General features: G+C 45.2%; 1 protein-coding gene across 3 annotated transcripts in view; it reads right to left on the reverse strand.

The window, feature by feature from the left end:
- LOC106604157 (uncharacterized) overlaps nt 1-22,755 on the reverse strand; it is a 53,619-nt gene that overhangs the window by 5,535 nt on the left and 25,329 nt on the right. For 2 of the 3 annotated variants that reach the window (XM_045717826.2, XM_045717828.2), the window contains one exon: nt 6,319-8,621. In XM_045717826.2, coding sequence (XP_045573782.1) covers nt 6,319-8,621 — 2,303 coding nt within the window. Of the gene's footprint in view, nt 1-6,318; nt 8,622-15,610; nt 15,840-22,755 lie in introns of those variants that run through there. The other variant, XM_045717827.2, reaches the window with a different exon arrangement.

Genomic DNA, 22,755 nt, shown 5'->3' on the forward strand with positions numbered 1-22,755 from the left:
GGCTGATCATGGCTCACATCAACACCATCATCCCAGACACACTGGACCCACTCCAGTTTGCATACCGCCCCAACAGAACCACAGATGACGCAATCTCTATTGCATTCCACACTGCCCTTTCCCACTTGGACGGAATGAACACCTATGTGAGAATGCTGTTCATTGACTACAGCTCAGCATTCAGCACCATAGTACCCTCAAAGCTCATCACTAAGCTAAGGTCCCAGGGATTGAACACCTCCCTCTGCAACTGGATCCTGGACTTCCTGACGGGCCGCCCCCAAGTGGTGAGGGTAGGCAACAACACATCTGCCACGCTGACCCTCAACACGGGGGTCCCTCAGAGGTGCGTGATTTGTCCCCTCCTGTACTCCCTGTTCCCCCACGACAGTGCATGACTCCAACACCATCATTCAGTTTGCTGACAACACAACGGCAATGTTCCCTGAACATTATTTCGGCACTGAGCAAATTTCAGGTCTGCTGAGAGCGAACTTCAACGTTGTGAAAAGTCTGTGCGTACTTTTATTGTAAACACTGAAGTTGTACCCACTTTAAGTTACAGTTATAACAGTGGCCAAGTAGGCTACTGTGGCTATTTGGTCATAATGTAGGCCTATTAGAATGGTCTACCATATAAGGAATGGCACAGATCCATATATGGCAATGGTCTATTTGCATATAGGGATACTGCAGCTCTGATTGGTTATGCCGCACAGGTCTGTAGAGTATGGGCTGAGTCATTCCTGTCAATGCAATATAATCCAACTGCGGTGCAAAAAAAAAAAAAAAGTCTTGCATAGTTCATTTTGTTTCAGTATGTTGCATTGAAAGTGGCAATTCCCTCAGTAGAGGAAAACATTGATAGTGTTAACTAATGGGGTAAACTAGAAAGTTTATTTTTCTTAGAGGGAAAATTGCACAATGGTGATAAACGATGATGAGACTGCCTATAGGGAGGAGGTCAGAGACCTGGCAGTGTGGTGCCAGGACAACAACCTCTCCCTCAACGTCAGCAAGACAAAAGAGCTGATTGTGGACTACAGTAATCAGGGGGGCGTGCGCGACCCCATTCACATCCATTTGACTGCAGTGGAGCGGGTCGAGAGCTTCAAGTTCCTGTGTCCACGTCACTAAGGATATATCAACGTCGAAACACACCAACACAGTTGTGAAGAGGGCACGACAACGCCTCTTCTCCTTCAGGAGTCTGAAAAGATTTGGCATGGGGCCCTCAGATCCTCAAAAAAAAATTCTACAGCTGCACCATCGAGAACATCTTGACTGGCTGCATCACCGCTTGGTATGGCAACTGCTTGGCACACGACCGCAAGCCACAACAGAGGGTAGCGCGTACGGCCCAGTACATCACTGGGGCTGGGCTCCCTGCCATCCAGGACCTCTATACCAGGCGGTGTTCAGAGGATGGTCCAAAAAAACTGTAAGACTCCAGCCACCCAAGCCATACACTGTTCTCTCTGCTACTGTACGGCAAGCAGTACCAATGCACCAAGTCTGGAACCAACAGGACCCTGAACAGCTTCTACCCCCAAGCCATAAGACAGCTAAACAAGACTGCTAAATAGTTAATCAAATGGCTATCCGTCCCAGACTACCTGCATTGAACCATTTGCACCAACTCTCTTGCACTGACTCTATGCACACACACACCGGACTCTACCCACAGACTCACACATACTTACACCGACAATCCCAACACACACACACCACACACACACACACACACACACACCACATGCGCCCACACACACATAACATGCACACACATGCGTACTGACACCACACACACACACACACACACACACACACACTTTCACACTCACCACACACGCTGCTGCTAGTCACTTTACCCTTACTCATATATACTTCCCTGTGGCTCAGTTGGTAGAGCATGGTGTTTGCAATGCCAGCATGGTGTGTGCAATGCCAGCATGGTGTGTGCAACGCCAGGGTTGTGGGTTCAATTCCCACGGGGGGCCAGTACAAAAGAAAATGTATGAAATGTATGCGTTCACTACTGTAAGTCGCTCTGGATAAGAGCGTCTGCTAAATGACTAAAACGTAAATGTATACAGTACATAGCTACCTCAATTACCTCGTACCCCTGCACGTTTCTCGGTACTGGTACTCCCTGTATATAGCCATGTTATTTTCTACTTCCTGTATATAGCCATGTTATTTTCTACTCCCTGTATATAGCCATGTTATTTTCTACTGTCTGTATATAGCCATGTTATGTATACTTCCTGTATATAGCCATGTTATTTTCTACTTCCTGTATATAGCCATGTTATTTTCTACTCCCTGTATATAGCCATGTTATTTTCTACATCCTGTATATAGCCATGTTATTTTCTACTCCCTGTATATAGCCATGTTATTTTCTACTGTCCGTATATAGCCATGTTATGTATACTTCCTGTATATAGCCATGTTATTTTCTACTTCCTGTATATAGCCATGTTATTTTCTACTTCCTGTATATAGCCATGTTATTTTCTACTCCCTGTATATAGCCATGTTATTTTCTACTGTCTGTATATAGCCATGTTATGTACTACTTCCTGTATATAGCCATGTTATTTTCTACTTCCTGTATATAGCCATGTTATTTTCTTCTCCCTGAATACCTGTATATAGCCATGTTATTTTCTACTCCCTGTATATAGCCATGTTATTTTCTACTTCCTGTATATAGCCATGTTATTTTCTACTTCCTGTATATAGCCATGTTATTTTCTACTCCCTGTATATAGCCATGTTATTTTCTACTTCCTGTATATAGCCATGTTATTTTCTACTCCCTGTATATATCCCTGTAATTTTCTACTCCCTGTATATAGCCATGTTATTGTCTACTTCCTGTACGTAGCCATGTTATTTTCTACTTCCTGTATATAGGCATGATATTTCTATTCTCTGTATGTAGAGTAGGTAGCCTAGTGGTTAGAGCGTTGGGCCAGTAGCCTAAAGGTTGCTAGATCGAATCCTCCGAGCTGACAAGATAAAAAGTTGTCGTTCTGTCCCTGAACAAGTCAGTCAACCCAATGTTCCTAGGCCGTCATTGTAAATAAGAATTTGTTCTTAACTGACTTGCCTAGTTAAATAAAGGTTAAAAAATTAAATGTAGCCATGTTATTTCTACTCCCTGTATATAGCCATGTTATTTTCTACTCCCTGTATATAGCCATGTTATTTTCTACTTCCTGTATATAGCCATGTTATTTTCTACTTCCTGTATATAGCCATGTTATTTTCTACTTCCTGTATATAGCCATGTTATTTTCTACTTCCTGTATATAGCCATGTTATTTTCTACTCCCTGTATATAGCCATGTTATTTTCTACTTCCTGTATATAGCCATGTTATTTTCTACTTCCTGTATATAGCCATGTTATTTTCTACTTCCTGTATATAGCCATGTTATTTTCTACTTCCTGTATATAGCCATGTTATTTTCTACTTCCTGTATATAGCCATGTTATTTTTATTTGTTATTCACTGTCACTTTTCCTATTTTTATTTCATCTTATATTTAACTCTGCATTGTTGAGAAGGGCCCATCAGTAAGCATGTCACTGTTAGTCTGCATCTGTTGTCTACAAAGCATGTGACAAATCTGTACCTACTTAGGCCCTAAGGGTAACCTGTACCTTGAGCCCGGAGTGTTTTCATGCTAGACAAGAAAGGCCAATGGGTCATACCATTCTTTTGAAGGTAGGGGCCATGGGTCATACTATTTGTCTGAATGCTTTTAACCCTTGGGGGCTTTTAGAAAGCTAAGACCCTTCCTTCACAAAGAAACAGGTTGTGGAATGCAGTGTAATCACTCATATTGTACCGGGTGTTTCCGTTACCTTCAGAGAGAATCTTTTAAAACTGTTACTTTAAAAAAAAAAAAAAAAGGCTGATTGTTGGTTTTGCTTTGATGTATGTATCTAGTGTGTACTCTGCCGGCTCTTTGAGCTTTAAACTGGGTGTTTGTTAGCTTTTAGGAATATGCATTTGTGTCGTGTCTATTGACTGCTTTCAAAGGTTTTCCTGCAGAGATATACATTTGGTCAATGTACTATATGCTTCAGTAAACTATGGCAATAGAAAATGATTATGGTTATGATTATGGGTACTATAAAAGGTAGATGAGTGGAAGACATCAGGATAGATGAAACAGAAGACGGGTTAGGTAAAAAAGACAAAACAAAAGAAAGAAGGTTCCAAGGAAAACAGAAAGGATAAATGTTTAATCGGGAGAGAAGAAGAAACAGTCCAACAGAAAAAGAGAAGTTTCTAGATACAGAATTGGAAACACAGAAATCAGCTCATAAAAGAATAGAGAAGTCCTTGTTGTCAGTAGGCTGGTTTAGTGATCAACATTATACATCTGAAAATCTATTTTTATTCTATATTGTTGTTCTACGAATCAGAAATGAGTGCATCAGAGATAAGAGAAACGAGGAAGCTATAATTATTATTATTATTATTATTATTGTCCACTAGCTCCAAACACTTGTATGTTTTGAGGCTCCCCTATTTGGTTTAGTAATCAACATCGTAAATCTGAAAACACTCTTGAGTTATATTTTCATTCTATGTTGTTCTATGTATAAACACTTCACCTGAAATTATTGCTCAGTCAAGTCGTAAAACCATTTAAGATACATTACGTCAAATGGCATGCAGTGTGTAGTGTGTAAATGACTGACATCAACGGCCTCAGAGCCAGGGCTCACAGGACGCTAATAGTAGTATATCATTTGGTAGTTCTCGTCTAAGGGCAGAGAAACTGAGAATCAGAAGTCTAACCTGCGTCCCGAATGGCACCCCATTTCCTATACAGTGCACTACTTTTGACCAAGGCCCATACAGGGAATAGGGTGCCATTTCAAACAGCAGTCAGTCTATATTACAAACAGAGACATTAAAGGGAGTTCCCTGCCTGATACTTTCATGTCTGTAAGCTTGTATTAAATTACAAATCATAGATCATAAAATAGACGCCAGAGCATCTGTTAAAGGGCTTTGTGTATCTTGTTTTCTTTGTTGGTCTCTGCTATTCTCTTCCTCTCTCTCTCTCTCTGCTATTCTCTTCCTCTCTCTCTCTTCTCTCTCTCTCTGCTATTCTCTTCTCTCTCTCTGCTACTTCTCTCTCTCTCTCTCTCTCTGCTATTCCTCTCTCTCTCTCTCTCTCTTCTCTCTCTCTCTGCTATTCTCTTCCTCTCTCTCTCTTCTCTCTCTCTCTGCTATTCTCTTCTCTCTCTCTGCTATTCTCTTCTTCTCTCTCTCTGCTATTCTCTTCTTCTCTCTCTCTGCTATTCTCTTCTTCTCTCTCTCTGCTATTCTCTTCCTCTCTCTCTCTTCTCTCTCTCTCTGCTATCTCTCTTCTCTCTCTCTGCTATTCTCTTCTCTCTCTCTCTGCTATTCTCTTCTCTCTCTCTCTGCTATTCTCTTCTTCTCTCTCTCTGCTATTCTCTTCCTCTCTCTCTCTTCTCTCTCTCTCTGCTACCCCTCTCTCTCTCTCTCTCTCTCTCTGCTATTCTCTTCTTCTCTCTCTCTCTGCTATTCTCTTCCTCTCTCTCTCTTCTCTCTCTCTCTCTGCTATTCTCTTCCTCTCTCTCTGCCTCTTCTCTCTCTCTCTGCTATTCTCTCCTCTCTCTCTCTCTCTGCTATTCTCTTCCTCTCTCTCAATTCAATCTCTCTCTCTCTCTCCCAGTCTCTTTCTTTCTCTTTCTCTTTGTTTCAAGTCTTTCTGGAGACTTGAAGGGGAAAAACACTGGAAAAAGTGTGAACCCGATTTATCGCCCCAAAGTTCTTTAGGAGCTGACAAAAGCACACTCAGTGGTTTTTATATATTGTACTATTTGGCAAATATTCCCCTGTTAACTGACATTAAATAATGTTCCTTTTTCTGGGATTTGATCTCTGGCTCCATAGCATACAGAGGGTGTTTGTCAGTTGCATAGCAGACTTGTTTTCTTTAACCACTAATGAAGCAGAAAAACCATGAAATCAAGATTCCACAAGGAACTCTAACAAAATGTGTGGATTTAGGTGTAGAGAAACAATCTATGTTGAGCTTTGTACTGTGAAATAACATCAACAGTGACATCTAACCCTGTAGTATCTAGGTATCCAATAAATCGACTGTGTGTATCCGTTGTATCTGTGCATTATAGTAAAATAAGGCTCTTTCTGTCCGTCTATCTGTTGTACTTTGGTCGTGTTAACACAGTTCAGAGTAGAAACAGAGTAAAAGCGGAGGAAATCTATTGGTAGAAGAAGAAAGAAGGCCTCCACACCTGGGGTTCGATCCCTGCCCTCTTGGCAGAGAAGGTGGGTCTGGGTGCCTGGACGCTCGACCGAGGAGAGGCCACTCTCTCCGGAGAGAAGGCAGAGACAGGAGAGGTGATCCTGGTGTCCCTCAGCTGTGGAGTCCCCTCTTGTTGTGAAGGATAGTAATCCCCACCTCCAATTCCTCCTAATGGGGGCTGAAGTGAGGGGGACAGGGTAGGCCTGAACCGGGGCAGGCTGTTGTAGTTGTGTGATGGAGGGTTGGAGGAAGGCAGGGAGGCCTGCCTGGAGTAGGCCTCAGATGAGACCAGGGGTTTGGGTGGTTGAGGGGCCCCTCGGGGCAGAGCGCTCAGCAGGGTGCTGGTAGAGTCCTGGACTGGGTTGAAGATGAACAGGGAGGAGTTGAGCTGGTAGGGTTGGTGCCTGGAGAGGTCCATCTCTAGCTTGGTGCAGCCGTTCTCCAGGGGTGGTTCTGCGAGGACCGGGGCCGGGGTTGAAGCCTGCTGGCTGGGCCTCCTGTTCGCGGGCTGAGGGGTCTGGAGGGTCCGGGTCAGCCTGGCGCTGAGGTCAGTGTTGTTAGCGATAGCTTTGACCCGGCCAGGCATATTAGATGGATAGACCCAAGATGGCGGCAGAGACGCGGTGGGAGACGGAGACCTCATCTGACCACCTCCACCACCAGAGACATTCTGGTTCTCCACTACGTACTTCTCCATCCTGGACTGGCGCTTAGCGAAAAGCTCGGCCCCCTTCCCTGATGCGTTGGTCAGGGTCTGCTCTGGCTGGTGCTGCCCCCTGGGCTCCCTGGTCCTGGAGCTCTTGAGACAGGAGGACCACTCCGGCACGTTGGCAGCCTCCGCCTTCACCTCCTCCCTGGCTAGGAAGTTAGAGGCCTCGGCCCCCAGAGCCAGCAGCTCCTCCTCTGGGGCTGGGTCGGGAACGGAGTGGAGGCCGTGCTTCTTCCTATCATCGTTCCCCTGGACCAGAGAGAGGAGTTCAGGGTTGGGTGCCATGACAGACTTCTCCTTAAAGGTGAACATGGACTTCCTGGCCGTCGACGATCGTCTGATGGCCGCCGCCCCTTCCTCCAGGATGCCCGTTTTGATTAGCTGCTGCTGGTTCTGTTGACCAATAGGCTGAGGGGTGAAGGGGACAAAGGTGTTGGGTCTAGGGGAACCTGGAGGAGGGATGTTGTGGGTGACAGGAGGGTTGGGGGGTAGATACTGGGGAACTGAAGCAGCTGTAGAAGGAGGGTTGTACTGGGGGACGGGTGTAGACCTAGGGAACATGACGGTAGACATGGGTGGAGGACTGGAGAGAGACTGAGAGGGAGGAGGAGGATGGATGGGGAAGGCTGGGAGAGGAGGCATGGGGTATGAGGGAGGAGGGGGAGGAGGGGAGAAGGCTACGGGGCGAGTGGCAGTGAAAGGAGGGAGAGGGCGAGTGGAGTCTGAGGAAGCTGGGGGAAGAGTTGGGGTAGGATAGGAGGGGGCTGGAGGTATGTTGTTATCCATGACGGGACTCCTTGCCTCTGGGGACTTGGGCTGTACGGTGGGCGGGGAGAAGAATGGTCTGGCTGTCCGGTTGACAATGGTGGGGGCCTGTCTGGACAGGGACATAGAAATTCGGCCTCCATTCTGGATCTCTCCAGCAGAGCCCTGAGTGCTGTGGAAGCCATTACGGGTCTCAGGGGGAGCTGTGGAGTATGTGTATGATCCCCTATTCATCCCCACTTCCTCTCTGACTGAACCAGTGTTGTTGTCATTTACTGGTATAATCTCATCCTTCACTTCACCTTCAATATCCTCGTATATCTCCTCTCTTTCTCTCTCTCCACTCCTCTCTTCCTCCTCCCCTTGTCTCTCGTTCACCGGCTGGAAGTGTCTCTCCTGTGTCACAGTTTCCACTTCCTCGTAGATGTGCTCGTCACCTGGGTCCTTCATGATGTCACTTCCGGTGACCTCACTTCCAGAGGGTGGCGACCAAAGTGGTTGTTTTGTTCCAACGCTGTTCTTCCAGTTCAGTTGTACGTCTTTCTCTGTCCCCTCACTAGGTCCCCCTCTCTCTTCTTCCCATGTCAGGTTGTTGTTCCTGGTATTTCCGTCTCTCGCCTCTCGCTCCTCTTCCCTTGTTCTTTCCCCGCAGCTCTCTAGCGTGAAGGCGTTGACTCTCTGCTGGCGGCGGTTGAAGAGCTGGACTCCGCGGGAGTTGGAGCAGCCAGACGGGACGGTCAGCTGGGCAGCGATGATCTGTGACCTCACCCTTGCCTCCTTCAACTCCTTCTCTGATAGGCTGGCACTACGTGTCAGGTCTGGGCGGAAGGTGGGAGATAGAGGAAGGGAAAGTAAGAGAGAGGAGGGGGAGAGAGGGATACAAGAAGAGAGAGAGAAGGAGAGAGGAGTGATAGAGTGATAGAGGAGGGGGGAGAGAGAGAGATAAATCATTGTTATTTGATGACAGCAACAAAAGCTTGGACAAATTCATTGAACTCATAACCCCAGAACAGACTGGGGACGTTTGTTAGTTAGCTACCCTCTTTTACAGAAAACAAAAGAAACCATTTCAACACCTCCGTTGAAAGCATCCCCTCAACAATCAGCTTGTAAATGTTCAAACTATTGTGAACCAACAAGGACAAGGTCTTAACAAGTCTGAGGAGACAGTGACATAAATTCACTTATTCCACATTTAGTTGTGTTACAGCCTAAATTCATAATGGATTAAAAAAATGTCCCCCTCACCTATCTACACATAAAACCCCATAATGACAAAGTGAAAACATTTTTTTTTTTGTCTTTTTCAAATTGACTGAAAATGAAATACAAAAAATATCTAATTTACATAAGTATTAACACTGCTGAGTCAATGCATGTTAGAATATACCATTGTAAGTCTCTAAGAGTTTTGCACACCTGGATTGTACAATATTTGATCATTATTATTTTCTAAATTCTTCAATCTCTGTCAAGTTGGTAATTGATCATTGCTAGACAGCTATTTTCAAGTCGTGCTATAGATTTTCAAGTCGATTTAAGTCAAAACAGTAACTAGGCCACTCAGGAACATTCAATGTCATCTTGGTAAGCAACTCCAGTGTATATTTGGCCTTGTGTTTAAGGTTAATGTCCCGGTGAAAGGTGAATTTATCTCCCAGTGTCTGTTGGAAAGCCTCTAGGATTTTGCAGCTGCTTAGCTCTATTCCGTTTTTTTATCCTAAAATAACTCCCTAGTCCTTGCCAATGACAAGCGTACCCATAACATGATGCAGCCACCACCATGCTTGAAAATATGAAGAGTGGTAATAACTTCACCATGCACAAAGAGATATTTGTAAAGCTTTTTTTAAATCTACACAATAGGTGAGTTTCTTTGTGAGGCACTGTAAAACATCCATGGTTTTCGTGGTTCAATCTGTGTTTGAAATTCACTGCTCGACTGAGGGCCTTAACAGATAATTGTATGTGTGGGGGGTACAGAGATGAGGTAGTCATTCAAAAATGACGTTAAACACTATTATTGCACACAGTGAGTCCATGCAACTTTTATTATGTGACTTGTTAAGCACTTTTTTACTCCTGAACTCATTTAGGCTTGTCATAACAAAGGAGTTGAATACTGATTGATTCAAGAAATTTCAGCTTTTCATTTTTTTAAATAATTTGTAGAAATTACAAAAAACATAATTCCACTTTGACATTATGGGGTATTGTGTGTAGGCCAGTGACACAAAATCTCAATTTAATTAATTTTAAATTCAGACTTTAACACAACAACATGTGGGAAAAGTCAAGGGTTTTGAAAACATTCTGAAGGCAGTGTAGCTGTACTATTTAAAAAGCCACATAATTGTTTCGGCTACATATGGTTATCGTTACCTGGTGCTGTACTGTGTAATCCCTCCAACCAAATGTGGTGGGAGGGAGTTAGTTAGTTAAATAGATAGTTGGTTAGATAGATAGTTAGTCAGACAGACAGACAGACAGACAGTTAGTTAGTTAGTTAGTTAGTTAGTTAGTTAGTTACTTAGTTACTTAGTTACTTAGTTACTTAGTTACTTAGTTAGTTAGTTAGTTCACGGACTGGTTTGGTGTTTCACTGTTCAGACTGGCACTGGTAAGACGTAGCTCAGACAAAGAATGTGGACAGTTAGAGAAAATGTTCAAATAAACACTTTCACAAAAGAGAACTTCCTGCTCCACAAAAGTTGGAACAAATACTAGAGGTCTTAGGTTAAACCTTTTAGTGCAGTGGGCTAAATCAGGGTCACACAGAGTGTTTCTGGGAATTTTTAAACAAATCTACTTTAAAACAAAAGTATACACCTCACACACACATGGTTATGGGCTTAAGAAAAGAAGACACCTGTACCATGTCAGATATAGAGATGAAATGTATTACATTTTGAGTTTGCATCCCAATATTACACTTTATATACTTCACAGAGGACTGAAATATAACAAAAACCGTTTGACATAAAACGCTGGATTTTCTGCGTTTAAAAAAAATCAACATTCTACCCACGATGCCACTAGGTCATTTGATTTCAGGAAAGGGCTACAATCCCAGTGCAGTCAAAAATGTGATTTTTCCTGTGTTTTATATATATTTCCACACTATGAGGTTGGAATAATACTGTGAAATTGTGAAAATTATGATAATGCCCTTTTAGTGTAAAACTGCCTGAAATTTCAGCCTGTTTTGATGGAATGAAGCTTTGGGCTTTCCATGGTGACATCACCATGCTGTAAATTAGTTTATAGACCAATAAGAAAGAGTTTCAAACCTCTCTGCCAATAAAAGCTCGTTTTAAGTTTTACCCTCCCCTCTCAGACCACTCCCAGCTAAATTGCTCTTTGCTCAGAAGCTATTTTTGTTCCTTTTTGCCAATTCTTTTGAAAACAAACACATTAAGGTACCTCATTTTTTACTCAGATAAAAACGGACATTTAAGGTTTAGGTTTCGCAATGAGAAAGGCATTTCAGACAAATCAACTATTTTTCAGTAATATAATATTTTGACTATGATGACTTGGCACTGTGGCTCATTATTTAGACAATGTGATAAAAAAAAAATATTTTTTTAAACAGTGTTTCTGTTGAAAATGGAGGCTTGGTTTATTGTCCGAGTTTAAGAGCTCCGTTCAGAGCAGGAGAAAGTATTTCCTCTCTACCATCTGGTCCCTCACCAAGCATTCCTCAGCAGCCGAGAACATTCCCTGTCAGCGTTCCCAAATGGCACCCTATTCCCTACATAGTGCACTACTTTTGACCAGAGCCCTATGGGGCACTGTGTAAGGAATACGATAGGGAATAGGGTTCTATTTGGGAATAAATCACTGCCTCAGTCAGTCTCTGAACCTCAGGCATGACTTTATAATGTCTTCAAGGCTGTAGATCAACCCTTTATTAATCATAAACAATTTCATCCGTAGCTCTATGTATCTCTCATTTCAGCCACAGGTCTATGTACCTCTCCATTTCAGCCACAGGTCTATGTACCCCTCCATTTCATCCACAGGTCTATGTACCTCTCCATTGCATCCGTAACTCTATGTACCTCTCCATTTCATCCGTAGCTCTATGTACCTCTCCATTTCAGCCACAGGTCTATGTACCTCTCCATTTCATCTGTAGCTCTATGTACCTCCCCATTTCAGCCACAGCTCTATGTACCTCTCCATTTCATCCGTAGCTCTATGTACCTCTCCATTTCATCCGTAGCTCTATGTACCTCTCCTTTTCATCCGTAGCTCTATGTACCTCTCCATTTCATCCGTAGCTCTATGTACCTCTCCATTTCAGCCACAGGTCTATGTACCTCTCCGTTTCATCCGTAGCTCTATGTACCTCTCCATTTCAGCCACAGGTCTATGTACCTCTCCGTTTCAGCCACAGGTCTATGTACCTCTCCATTTCATCCGTAGCTCTATGTACCTCTCCATTTCATCCGTAGCTCTATGTACCTCACCATTTCAGCCACAGGTCTATGTACCTCTCCATTTCAGCCACAGGTCTATGTACCTCTTCATTTCAGCCACAGGTCTATGTACCTCTCCATCACTAGTATCCTGGAGGAAAGTTGGAAATGCCTTTGCACTGAGGCTAGAATACTGCTCTAAAATATCCCTCCTTGAGGCTTTTCATGCGTTCACTGACTGGAATGTGAGGGAATGTATATTGTGTGTGTGTTATTCTGATCAAGGGGGTCCCATGTGGCTCAGTTGGTAGAGCATGCTGTTTGCAACGCCAGGGTTGTGGGTTCGATTCCCATGGGAGACCAGTACGGAGAAAAAAAATTATGCATTCACTACTGTAAGTCGCTCTGGATAAAAGCGTCTGCTAAATGCCTAAAAATGACAGCCAATCACAAACAATCCTCACTGGCTATTGTAATCCCGTATTTTCCCGGGTTATGCATATGCATACCATGACTATTCCGTTTCCTATTCCTGAGATCCTGGATTTAGTAGGTGAAGATCTCTAACTGTGCTTCTGACTGTGATTCACTGGAATACAGATCCAGCTCTGCCTCTGTCCAGACACCATCACCATCACCGACTGTGATTCACTATTACAACAACACAGCTGGCACCGCAGCAAACCTTCAACCTCTCTCCACATCACGACCATCCAGACAGGCGAACCTTCAACCTCTCTCCACATCACGACCATCCTGACAGGCAAACCTTCAACCTCTCTCCACATCATGACCATCCAGACAGGAACATTTTCAACCTCTCTCCACAACACGATCATCCTGACAGGCAAACCCTCAACCTCTCTCCACATCACGACCATCCAGACAGGAAAACCTTCAACCTCTCTCCACATCACGATCATCCTGACAGGCAAACCTTCAACCTCTCTCCACATCACGACCATCCAGACAGGAAAACCTTCAACCTCTCTCCACATCACGACCATCCTGACAGGCAAACCTTCAATCTCTCTCCACATCACGACCATCCAGACAGGCAAACCTTCAATCTCTCTCCACATCACGACCATCCAGACAGGCAAACCTTCAACCTCTCTCCACACCACGACCATCCAGACAGGCAAACCTTCAACCTCTCTCCACATCACGACCATCCTGACAGGCAAACCTTCAATCTCTCTCCACATCACGACCATCCAGACAGGAAAACCTTCAACCTCTCTCCACACCACGACCATCCAGACAGGCAAACCTTCAACCTCTCTCCACATCACGACCATCCTGACAGGCAAACCTTCAACCTCTCTCCACATCACGACCATCCTGACAGGCAAACCCTCAACCTCTCTCCACATCACGACCATCCAGACAGGAAAACCTTCAACCTCTCTCCACATCACGACCATCCTGACAGGCAAACCTTCAACCTCTCTCCACATCACGACCATCCTGACAGGCAAACCTTCAATCTCTCTCCACATCACGACCATCCAGACAGGAAAATCTTCAACCTCTCTCCACATCACGACCATCCTGACAGGCAAACCTTCAATCTCTCTCCACACCACGACCATCCAGACAGGCAAACCTTCAACCTCTCTCCACACCACGACCATCCAGACAGGCAAACCTTCAACCTCTCTCCACATCACGACCATCCTGACAGGCAAACCTTCAACCTCTCTCCACATCATGACCATCCAGACAGGCAAACCTTCAACCTCTCTCCACACCACGACCATCCTGACAGGCAAACCTTCAACCTCACTCCACATCACGACCATCCAGACAGCTACTGTACATCGACTGATGGGAACCACGGTGTCCTAGCCAATCACAACAACGACTAAAGCAGCCAACCAGCTGGCTCCAAACTCTGACTTGGGGGATCGCATTCCACATGGCACCCTATCCCTTACCTGTAGTCCACTACTTTTGACCAGAACCCTATGGAAAAGTTGTGCACTATATAGGGAATAGGGCACCATTTAGGGCACCACTTAGCTTTCCCATGGTGTTCATATTAACAGGCAGATTTTCCTGGCTCTGAGTGGGTCTTTTCATTAAATATCATGATGATCCCTCCAGCTACAGTTTACAGCCAGCCGACGACCAGACCAGGAATAATCTACATCTGTATTTTACATTTTACAGGCTGGATCTGGACCTTAATTAACTTAACCCACAAAGGGAGAGCACTTTTGTTTATTACATAATTCACTTGCTTTGGCAATGTGAATATGTTTTACCATGCCAATAAACCCCTTAAATTGAAATTGAATTGAAGAGGGGGTGGTGGGGGCAGAGAGAGATAGAGAGAGGGGGCAGAGAGAGATAGAGAGAGGGGGAAGAGAGAGAGAGAGAGAGAGAGAGAGAGAGAGAGAGAGAGAGAGAGAGAGAGAGAGAGAGAGAGAGAGAGAGAGAACTATGTAGCGAATAGGGTGCCATTTGGCGCAATACACCTATCAGGTGACGCATAGTTGCGCAAACACACAAACCACCAATCACGAGCATTTTGATATGATAATGAAATATTGACCACCAAAATAGATCATATCCTGCCGTTTGCCTTATGCAATGGTAGGACACACTGAGTTATATGTGCGCATTACAATTTAATAAATGGTCAGGATTTAGGAATTTAATGACCGTTATTTGGTTAATCTGTTAAACCCAAATGGGGCGGCAGGCAGCCTAGTGGTTGGAGCGTTGGACCAGTAACCCGAAAGGTTGCAAGATCGAATCCTCTGAGCTGACAAGGTATAAATCTGTCTTTCTGCCTCTGAACAAGGCAGTTAACCCACTGTTCCTAGGCCGTCATTGTAAATAAGAATTAGTTCTTAACTGACTTGCCTAGTTAAATAAAGGTTAAATAAAAATGCCGACGAGTGCAAAGCTGAACTATGATGACAGACAAGCGTTTGTCTAACCGTTTCTGCCATGTTCTAAACCACCATACGAGACTATATTGTAGACTACACTTCGGACAGAAATCACAGATGTCATATGGCCATGAAATAGCGTGGATTCAATTTTCCACTACATTAAATTACCTCATCACATGGTGGAACATTCATCAAGTATGAATTCAACGTTCAATCGATGCCCGTTTACTAGAGAAAAAGTTACAATTTGGGAAGTCCATAAAACATCCATAAACGTTATTTCACCGCACATACCTGGATAAATAAAGCAAATGCACATTCTAAGTTACAAAACGCTTCAACTTCTCTCTAGCTTTCAAAACCAAAGGAAAACTTCAGAGTTTAGGGTGGAAATACATTTACTGATAAGTTTTCTGCTCTATGAGGAAGTTACAAAGTAACTTTACCACTCCCTTTTTCTTTTTAGTCTTTCCTTACCTTTTTAAAAGTCAGACACCTCCGCTCTTTAGTTACCGTTCCACGAGCTTTTCCAATTTAACTGTATCTGCTTCCCCCACACCCCCTTCTGCTGCTCTGCTCGACAGAAGGATCGGATTTCGTTTTCGTTGCAAAAGCTGCTGGTCCCTACAGCGCGCACAGCACAGGCTCGCTTTGCCTCCATCCAGTCCAGCGCGCACACACACACACACTGACAGACTTCACATGGACTGTGGCGCAGACAGAGTAGAGTGGTGAGTTTGGGTAGTTCCAGAGGTTGGATCGTGCCATCATAGAGATGAGTAGAGTATTTTACATCCCCAAAGATAGCCTGCATTTCAGATTGAATAAAGATGACACTCAGAAACCAGAAAGATGAACACATAAATCCCCTTGTTCACCAGTGAGGTGTAGACATATGGGGGGGATCATACAATCTGCCAAACTTTAACCTTGTTTTCAAACATGAAATGGTATCCAATGTGCGTACCTGGAGCGGCAGGTAGCCTAGTGGTTAGAGGGTAGAGGCCATGTTGAGTTAGACCAGGTACCAGAGGAGGGTAGAGAACATGTTGAGTTAGACCAGGTACCAGAGGAGGGTTAAGACCATGTTGAGTTAGACCAGGTACCAGAGGGTAGAGACCATGTTGAGTTAGACCAGGTACCAGAGGGTAGAGACCATGTTGAGTTAGACCAGGTACCAGAGGAGGGTTAAGACCATGTTGAGTTAGACCAGGTACCAGAGGGTAGAGAACATGTTGAGTTAGACCAGGTACCAGAGGGTAGAGACCATGTTGAGTTAGACCAGGAACCAGAGGGTAGAGACCATGTTGAGTTAGACCAGGTACCAGAGGGTAGAGACCATGTTGAGTTAGACCAGGTACCAGAGGAGGGTTAAGACCATGTTGAGTTAGACCAGGTACCAGAGGAGGGTAGAGAACATGTTGAGTTAGACCAGGTACCAGAGGGTAGAGAACATGTTGAGTTAGACCAGGTACCAGAGGGTAGAGACCATGTTGAGTTAGACCAGGAACCAGAGGGTAGAGACCATGTTGAGTTAGACCAGGTACCAGAGGAGGGTAGAGAACATGTTGAGTTAGACCAGGTACCAGAGGGTAGAGAACATGTTGAGTTAGACCAGGTACCAGAGGGTAGAGACCATGTTGAGTTAGACCAGGAACCAGAGGGTAGAGAACATGTTGAGTTAGACCAGGTACCAGAGGAGGGTAGAGACAATGTTGAGTTAGTCCAGGTACCAGAGGGTAGAGACCATGTTGAGTTAGACCAGGTACCAGAGGAGGGTAGAGAACATGTTGAGTTAGACCAGGTACCAGAGGAGGGTAGAGAACATGTTGAGTTAGTCCAGGTACCAGAGGAGGGTGGAGAACATGTTGAGTTAGACCAGGTACCAGAGGGTAGAGGCCATGTTGAGTTAGACCAGGTACCAGAGGGTAGAGGCCATGTTGAGTTAGACCAGGTACCAGAGGAGGGTTAAGACCATGTTGAGTTAGTCCAGGTACCAGAGGGTAGAGAACATGTTGAGTTAGACCAGGTACCAGAGGAGGGTAGAGAACATGTTGAGTTAGACCAGGAACCAGAGGGTAGAGACCATGTTGAGTTAGACCAGGTACCAGAGGAGGGTAGAGAACATGTTGAGTTAGACCAGGTAACAGAGGGTAGAGACCATGTTGAGTTAGACCAGGTACCAGAGGGTAGAGAACATGTTGAGTTAGACCAGGTACCAGAGGAGGGTTAAGACCATGTTGAGTTAGACCAGGTACCAGAGGGTAGAGGCCATGTTGAGTTAGACCAGGTACCAGAGGAGGGTAGAGAACATGTTGAGTTAGACCAGGTACCAGAGGGTAGAGAACATGTTGAGTTAGACCAGGTACCAGAGGAGGTTAGAGGCCATGTTGAGTTAGACCAGGTACCAGAGGAGGGTAGAGACCATGTTGAGTTAGACCAGGTACCAGAGGGTAGAGAACATGTTGAGTTAGACCAGGTACCAGAGGAGGGTTAAGACAATGTTGAGTTAGTCCAGGTACCAGAGGAGGGTAGAGAACATGTTGAGTTAGACCAGGAACCAAAGGAGGGTAGAGGCCATGTTGAGTTAGACCAGGTACCAGAGGGTAGAGACCATGTTGAGTTAGACCAGGTACCAGAGGGTAGAGACCATGTTGAGTTAGACCAGGTACCAGAGGGTAGAGACCATGTTGAGTTCGACCAGGGACCAGAGGAGGGTTAAGACCATGTTGAGTTAGACCAGGTACCAGAGGGTAGAGAACATGTTGAGTTAGACCAGGTACCAGAGGAGGGTTAAGACCATGTTAAGTTAAACCAGGTACCAGAGGAGGGTAGAGAACATGTTGAGTTAGACCAGGTACCAGAGGAGGGTTAAGACCATGTTGAGTTAGACCAGGTACCAGAGGGTAGAGACCATGTTGAGTTAGACCAGGTACCAGAGGGTAGAGACCATGTTAAGTTAAACCAGGTACCAGAGGAGGGTAGAGAACATGTTGAGTTAGACCAGGTACCAGAGGGTAGAGGCCATGTTGAGTTAGACCAGGTACCAGAGGGTAGAGGCCATGTTGAGTTAGACCAGGTACCAGAGTGTTAAGACCATGTTGAGTTAGACCAGGTACCAGAGGAGGGTAGAGAACATGTTGAGTTAGACCAGGTACCAGAGGGTAGAGACCATGTTGAGTTAGACCAGGTACCAGAGGAGGGTAGAGAACATGTTGAGTTAGACCAGGTACCAGAGGAGGGTAGAGACCATGTTGAGTTAGACCAGGTACCAGAGGAGGGTAGAGACCATGTTGAGTTAGACCAGGTACCAGAGGGTAGAGGCCATGTTGAGTTAGACCAGGTACCAGAGGGTAGAGACCATGTTAAGTTAGACCAGGTACCAGAGGAGGGTTAAGACCATGTTGAGTTAGACCAGGTACCAGAGGGTAGAGAACATGTTGAGTTAGACCAGGTACCAGAGGGTAGAGAACATGTTGAGTTAGACCAGGTACCAGAGGGTAGAGACCATGTTGAGTTAGACCAGGAACCAGAGGAGGGTAGAGACCATGTTGAGTTAGACCAGGTACCAGAGGAGGGTAGAGGCCATGTTGAGTTAGACCAGGTACCAGAGGAGGGTAGAGAACATGTTGAGTTAGACCAGGTACCAGAGGAGGGTAGAGACCATGTTGAGTTAGACCAGGTACCAGAGGAGGGTGGAGAACATGTTGAGTTAGACCAGGTACCAGAGGAGGGTAGAGAACATGTTGAGTTAGACCAGGTACCAGAGGGTAGAGGCCATGTTGAGTTAGACCAGGTACCAGAGGAGGGTTAAGACCATGTTGAGTTAGACCAGGTACCAGAGGGTAGAGGCCATGTTGAGTTAGACCAGGTACCAGAGGGTAGAGACCATGTTGAGTTAGACCAGGTACCAGAGGGTAGAGACCATGTTGAGTTAGACCAGGTACCAGAGGGTAGAGGCCATGTTGAGTTAGACCAGGTACCAGAGGGTAGAGGCCATGTTGAGTTAGACCAGGTACCAGAGGAGGGTAGAGAACATGTTGAGTTAGACCAGGTACCAGAGGGTAGAGACCATGTTGAGTTAGACCAGGTACCAGAGGAGGGTAGAGACCATGTTGAGTTAGACCAGGTACCAGAGGAGGGTAGAGACCATGTTGAGTTAGACCAGGTACCAGAGGAGGGTAGAGAACATGTTGAGTTAGACCAGGTAGCAGAGGAGGGTAGAGAACATGTTGAGTTAGACCAGGTACCAGAGGGTAGAGACCATGTTGAGTTAGACCAGGTACCAGAGGAGGGTAGAGACCATGTTGAGTTAGACCAGGTACCAGAGGAGGGTAGAGACCATGTTGAGTTAGACCAGGTACCAGAGGGTAGAGGCCATGTTGAGTTAGACCAGGTACCAGAGGGTAGAGACCATGTTGAGTTAGACCAGGTACCAGAGGAGGGTAGAGGCCATGTTGAGTTAGACCAGGTACCAGAGGGTAGAGGCCATGTTGAGTTAGACCAGGTACCAGAGGGTAGAGAACATGTTGAGTTAGACCAGGTACCAGAGGAGGGTTAAGACCATGTTGAGTTAGACCAGGTACCAGAGGAGGGTAGAGACCATGTTGAGTTAGACCAGGTACCAGAGGAGGGTAGAGAACATGTTGAGTTAGACCAGGTACCAGAGGGTAGAGACCATGTTGAGTTAGACCAGGTACCAGAGGGTAGAGATCATGTTGAGTTAGACCAGGTACCAGAGGAGGGTTAAGACAATGTTGAGTTAGACCAGGTACCAGAGGGTAGAGGCCATGTTGAGTTAGACCAGGTACCAGAGGAGGGTAGAGGCCATGTTGAGTTAGACCAGGTACCAGAGGAGGGTAGAGGCCATGTTGAGTTAGACCAGGTACCAGAGGAGGGTAGAGAACATGTTGAGTTACACCAGGTACCAGAGGGTAGAGACCATGTTGAGTTACACCAGGTACCAGAGGGTAGAGAACATGTTGAGTTAGACCAGGTACCAGAGGGTAGAGATCATGTTGAGTTAGACCAGGAACCAGAGGGTAGAGACCATGTTGAGTTAGACCAGGTACCAGAGGGTAGAGACCATGTGTACAGCTGGTGGGTTATAGACCATAGGAAGATCCTCTAGGCCCTTTAAGAAAGTTAGGTTAGGCACCTGACCTTCTTTTCTCTATGTGTGGAGGGAGGGAGGAAGAGAGAGAGAGAGAGGGGAGTGCCTTCCTGTCCACATGCCTGCTCTCTCTCTCTCTCTCTCTCGTCGGGGCTAGGTGACTCAGACCTCTTCCTGCCTACCTCCCTGTCTGCCTCCCTCCCTGTCTGTCTGTCAACACTCTCCAGGCGTTCCCTCTCTGTCAGCACTCTCCAGGCATTCCCCTCTCTGTCAGCCCTCTCCAGGCGGCATCTCTCTGTCTGCCCTCTCCAGGCGTTCCCTCTCTGTCTGGCCTCTCCAGGCGTTCCCTCTCTGTCAGCCCTCTCCAGGCGTTCCCTCTCTGTCTGGCCTCTCCAGGCGTTCCCTCTCTGTCTGCCCTCTCCAGGCGGCATCTCTCTGTCTGCCCTCTCCAGGCGTTCCCTCTCTGTCTGCCCTCTCCAGGCGTTCCCTCTCTGTCTGGCCTCTCCAGGCGTTCCCTCTCTGTCAGCCCTCTCCAGGCGTTCCCTCTCTGTCTGGCCTCTCCAGGCGTTCCCTCTCTGTCTGCCCTCTCCAGGCGGCATCTCTCTGTCTGCCCTCTCCAGGCGTTCCCTCTCTGTCTGCCCTCTCCAGGCGTTCCCTCTCTGTCTGGCCTCTCCAGGCGTTCCCTCTCTGTCTGGCCTCTCCAGACGTTCCCTCTCTGTCTGGCCTCTCCAGGCGTTCCCTCTCTGTCTGGCCTCTCCAGGCGGTATCTCTCTGTCTGCCCTCTCCAGGCGTTCCCTCTCTGTCTGGCCTCTCCAGGCGTTCCCTCTCTGTCTGGCCTCTCCAGGCGGTACCTCTCTGTCTGGCCTCTCCAGGCGTTCCCTCTCTGTCTGGCCTCTCCAGGCGGTACCTCTCTGTCTGTCCTCTCCAGGCGGTCCCTCTCTGTCTGGCCTCTCCAGGCGGTACCTCGAAAGTCTGGCCTCTCCAGGCGTTCCCTCTCTGTCTGGCCTCTCCAGGCGTTCCCTCTCTGTCTGGCCTCTCCAGGCGGTACCTCTCTGTCTGGCCTCTCCAGGCGTTCCCTCTCTGTCTGGCCTCTCCAGGCGGTACCTCTCTGTCTGCCCTCTCCAGGTGGTCCCTCTCTGTCTGTCCTCTGTGAACTCCGGAGTCCTTCTCTCTGGGCTTCAACCTGCAGGGAGGGACATGAACTTCCTTCGCTTTCCTCCAGCAGTGACACAACTTGGCCCTTGGCAATGAGGCTCCCTCCCTCCCACTGTCTTAACTTCACTCTCACTCTGGTCTGACCTGAGTCTTTCACTCTCTCAATTCAAAAGGGCTTCCTTGGAATTGGGAAACATATGTTTACATTGCCAATGCCAGAGGATGTTATTTATCAATGTTGAACTAAACGCAAAACTCAGACCATGAGTATAAACAACCACTGTTCTTATGAGGGAAATGGAGGTATTTAATTCACAATAATCCTAATAATGGTAGGCTAATAAAAACATAACGTACTGTTACTATTACTATTATTATATAGGACTAAATCATAACCATATTACAGGATATGTCTCTATTATTATACAGGACTAAATCATAATCATATTACAGGACATGTCTATTATTATATAGGACTAAATCATAATCATATTACAGGATATGTCTATTATTATATAGGACTAAATCATAATCATATTACAGGACATGTCTCTATTATTATATAGGACTAAATCATAATCATATTACAGGACATGTCTATTATTATATAGGACTAAATCATAATCATATTATAGGACATGTCTATTATTATATAGGACTAAATCATAATCATATTACAGGACATGTCTATTATTATATAGGACTAAATCATAATCATATTACAGGACATGTCTATTATTATATAGGACTAAATCAGAATCATATTATAGGACATGTCTATTATTATATAGGACTAAATCATAATCATATTATAGGACATGTCTATTATTATATAGGACTAAATCAGAATCATATTATAGGACATGTCTCTATTATTATATAGGACTAAATCATAATCATATTATAGGACATGTCTCTATTATTATATAGCACTAAATCATAATCATATTACAGGACATGTCTATTATTATATAGGACTAAATCATAATCATATTACAGGACATGTCTATTATTATATAGGACTAAATCATAATCATATTACAGGATATGTCTATTATTATACAGGACTAAATCATAATCATATTACAGGACATGTCATATATAGGACTAAATCATAATCATATTACAGGACATGTCTATTATTATATAGGACTAAATCATAATCATATTACAGGACATGTCTATTATTATATAGGACTAAATCATAATCATATTACAAGACATGTCCCCTTACATGTCTGGTTTATTCCCGCTACAAAACACATTTTATGCTCGTTCAACAGCAAAACATGCTTGAAAGTAAATAAACCTGTAGCCTATTTATTATATTTGAAAGTATGGGTATAAGGTACAG

Source organism: Salmo salar, chromosome 05 (genome assembly GCF_965601325.2).
Source record: "Salmo salar chromosome 05, fSalSal1, whole genome shotgun sequence".
NCBI lineage: Eukaryota > Metazoa > Chordata > Actinopteri > Salmoniformes > Salmonidae > Salmo > Salmo salar.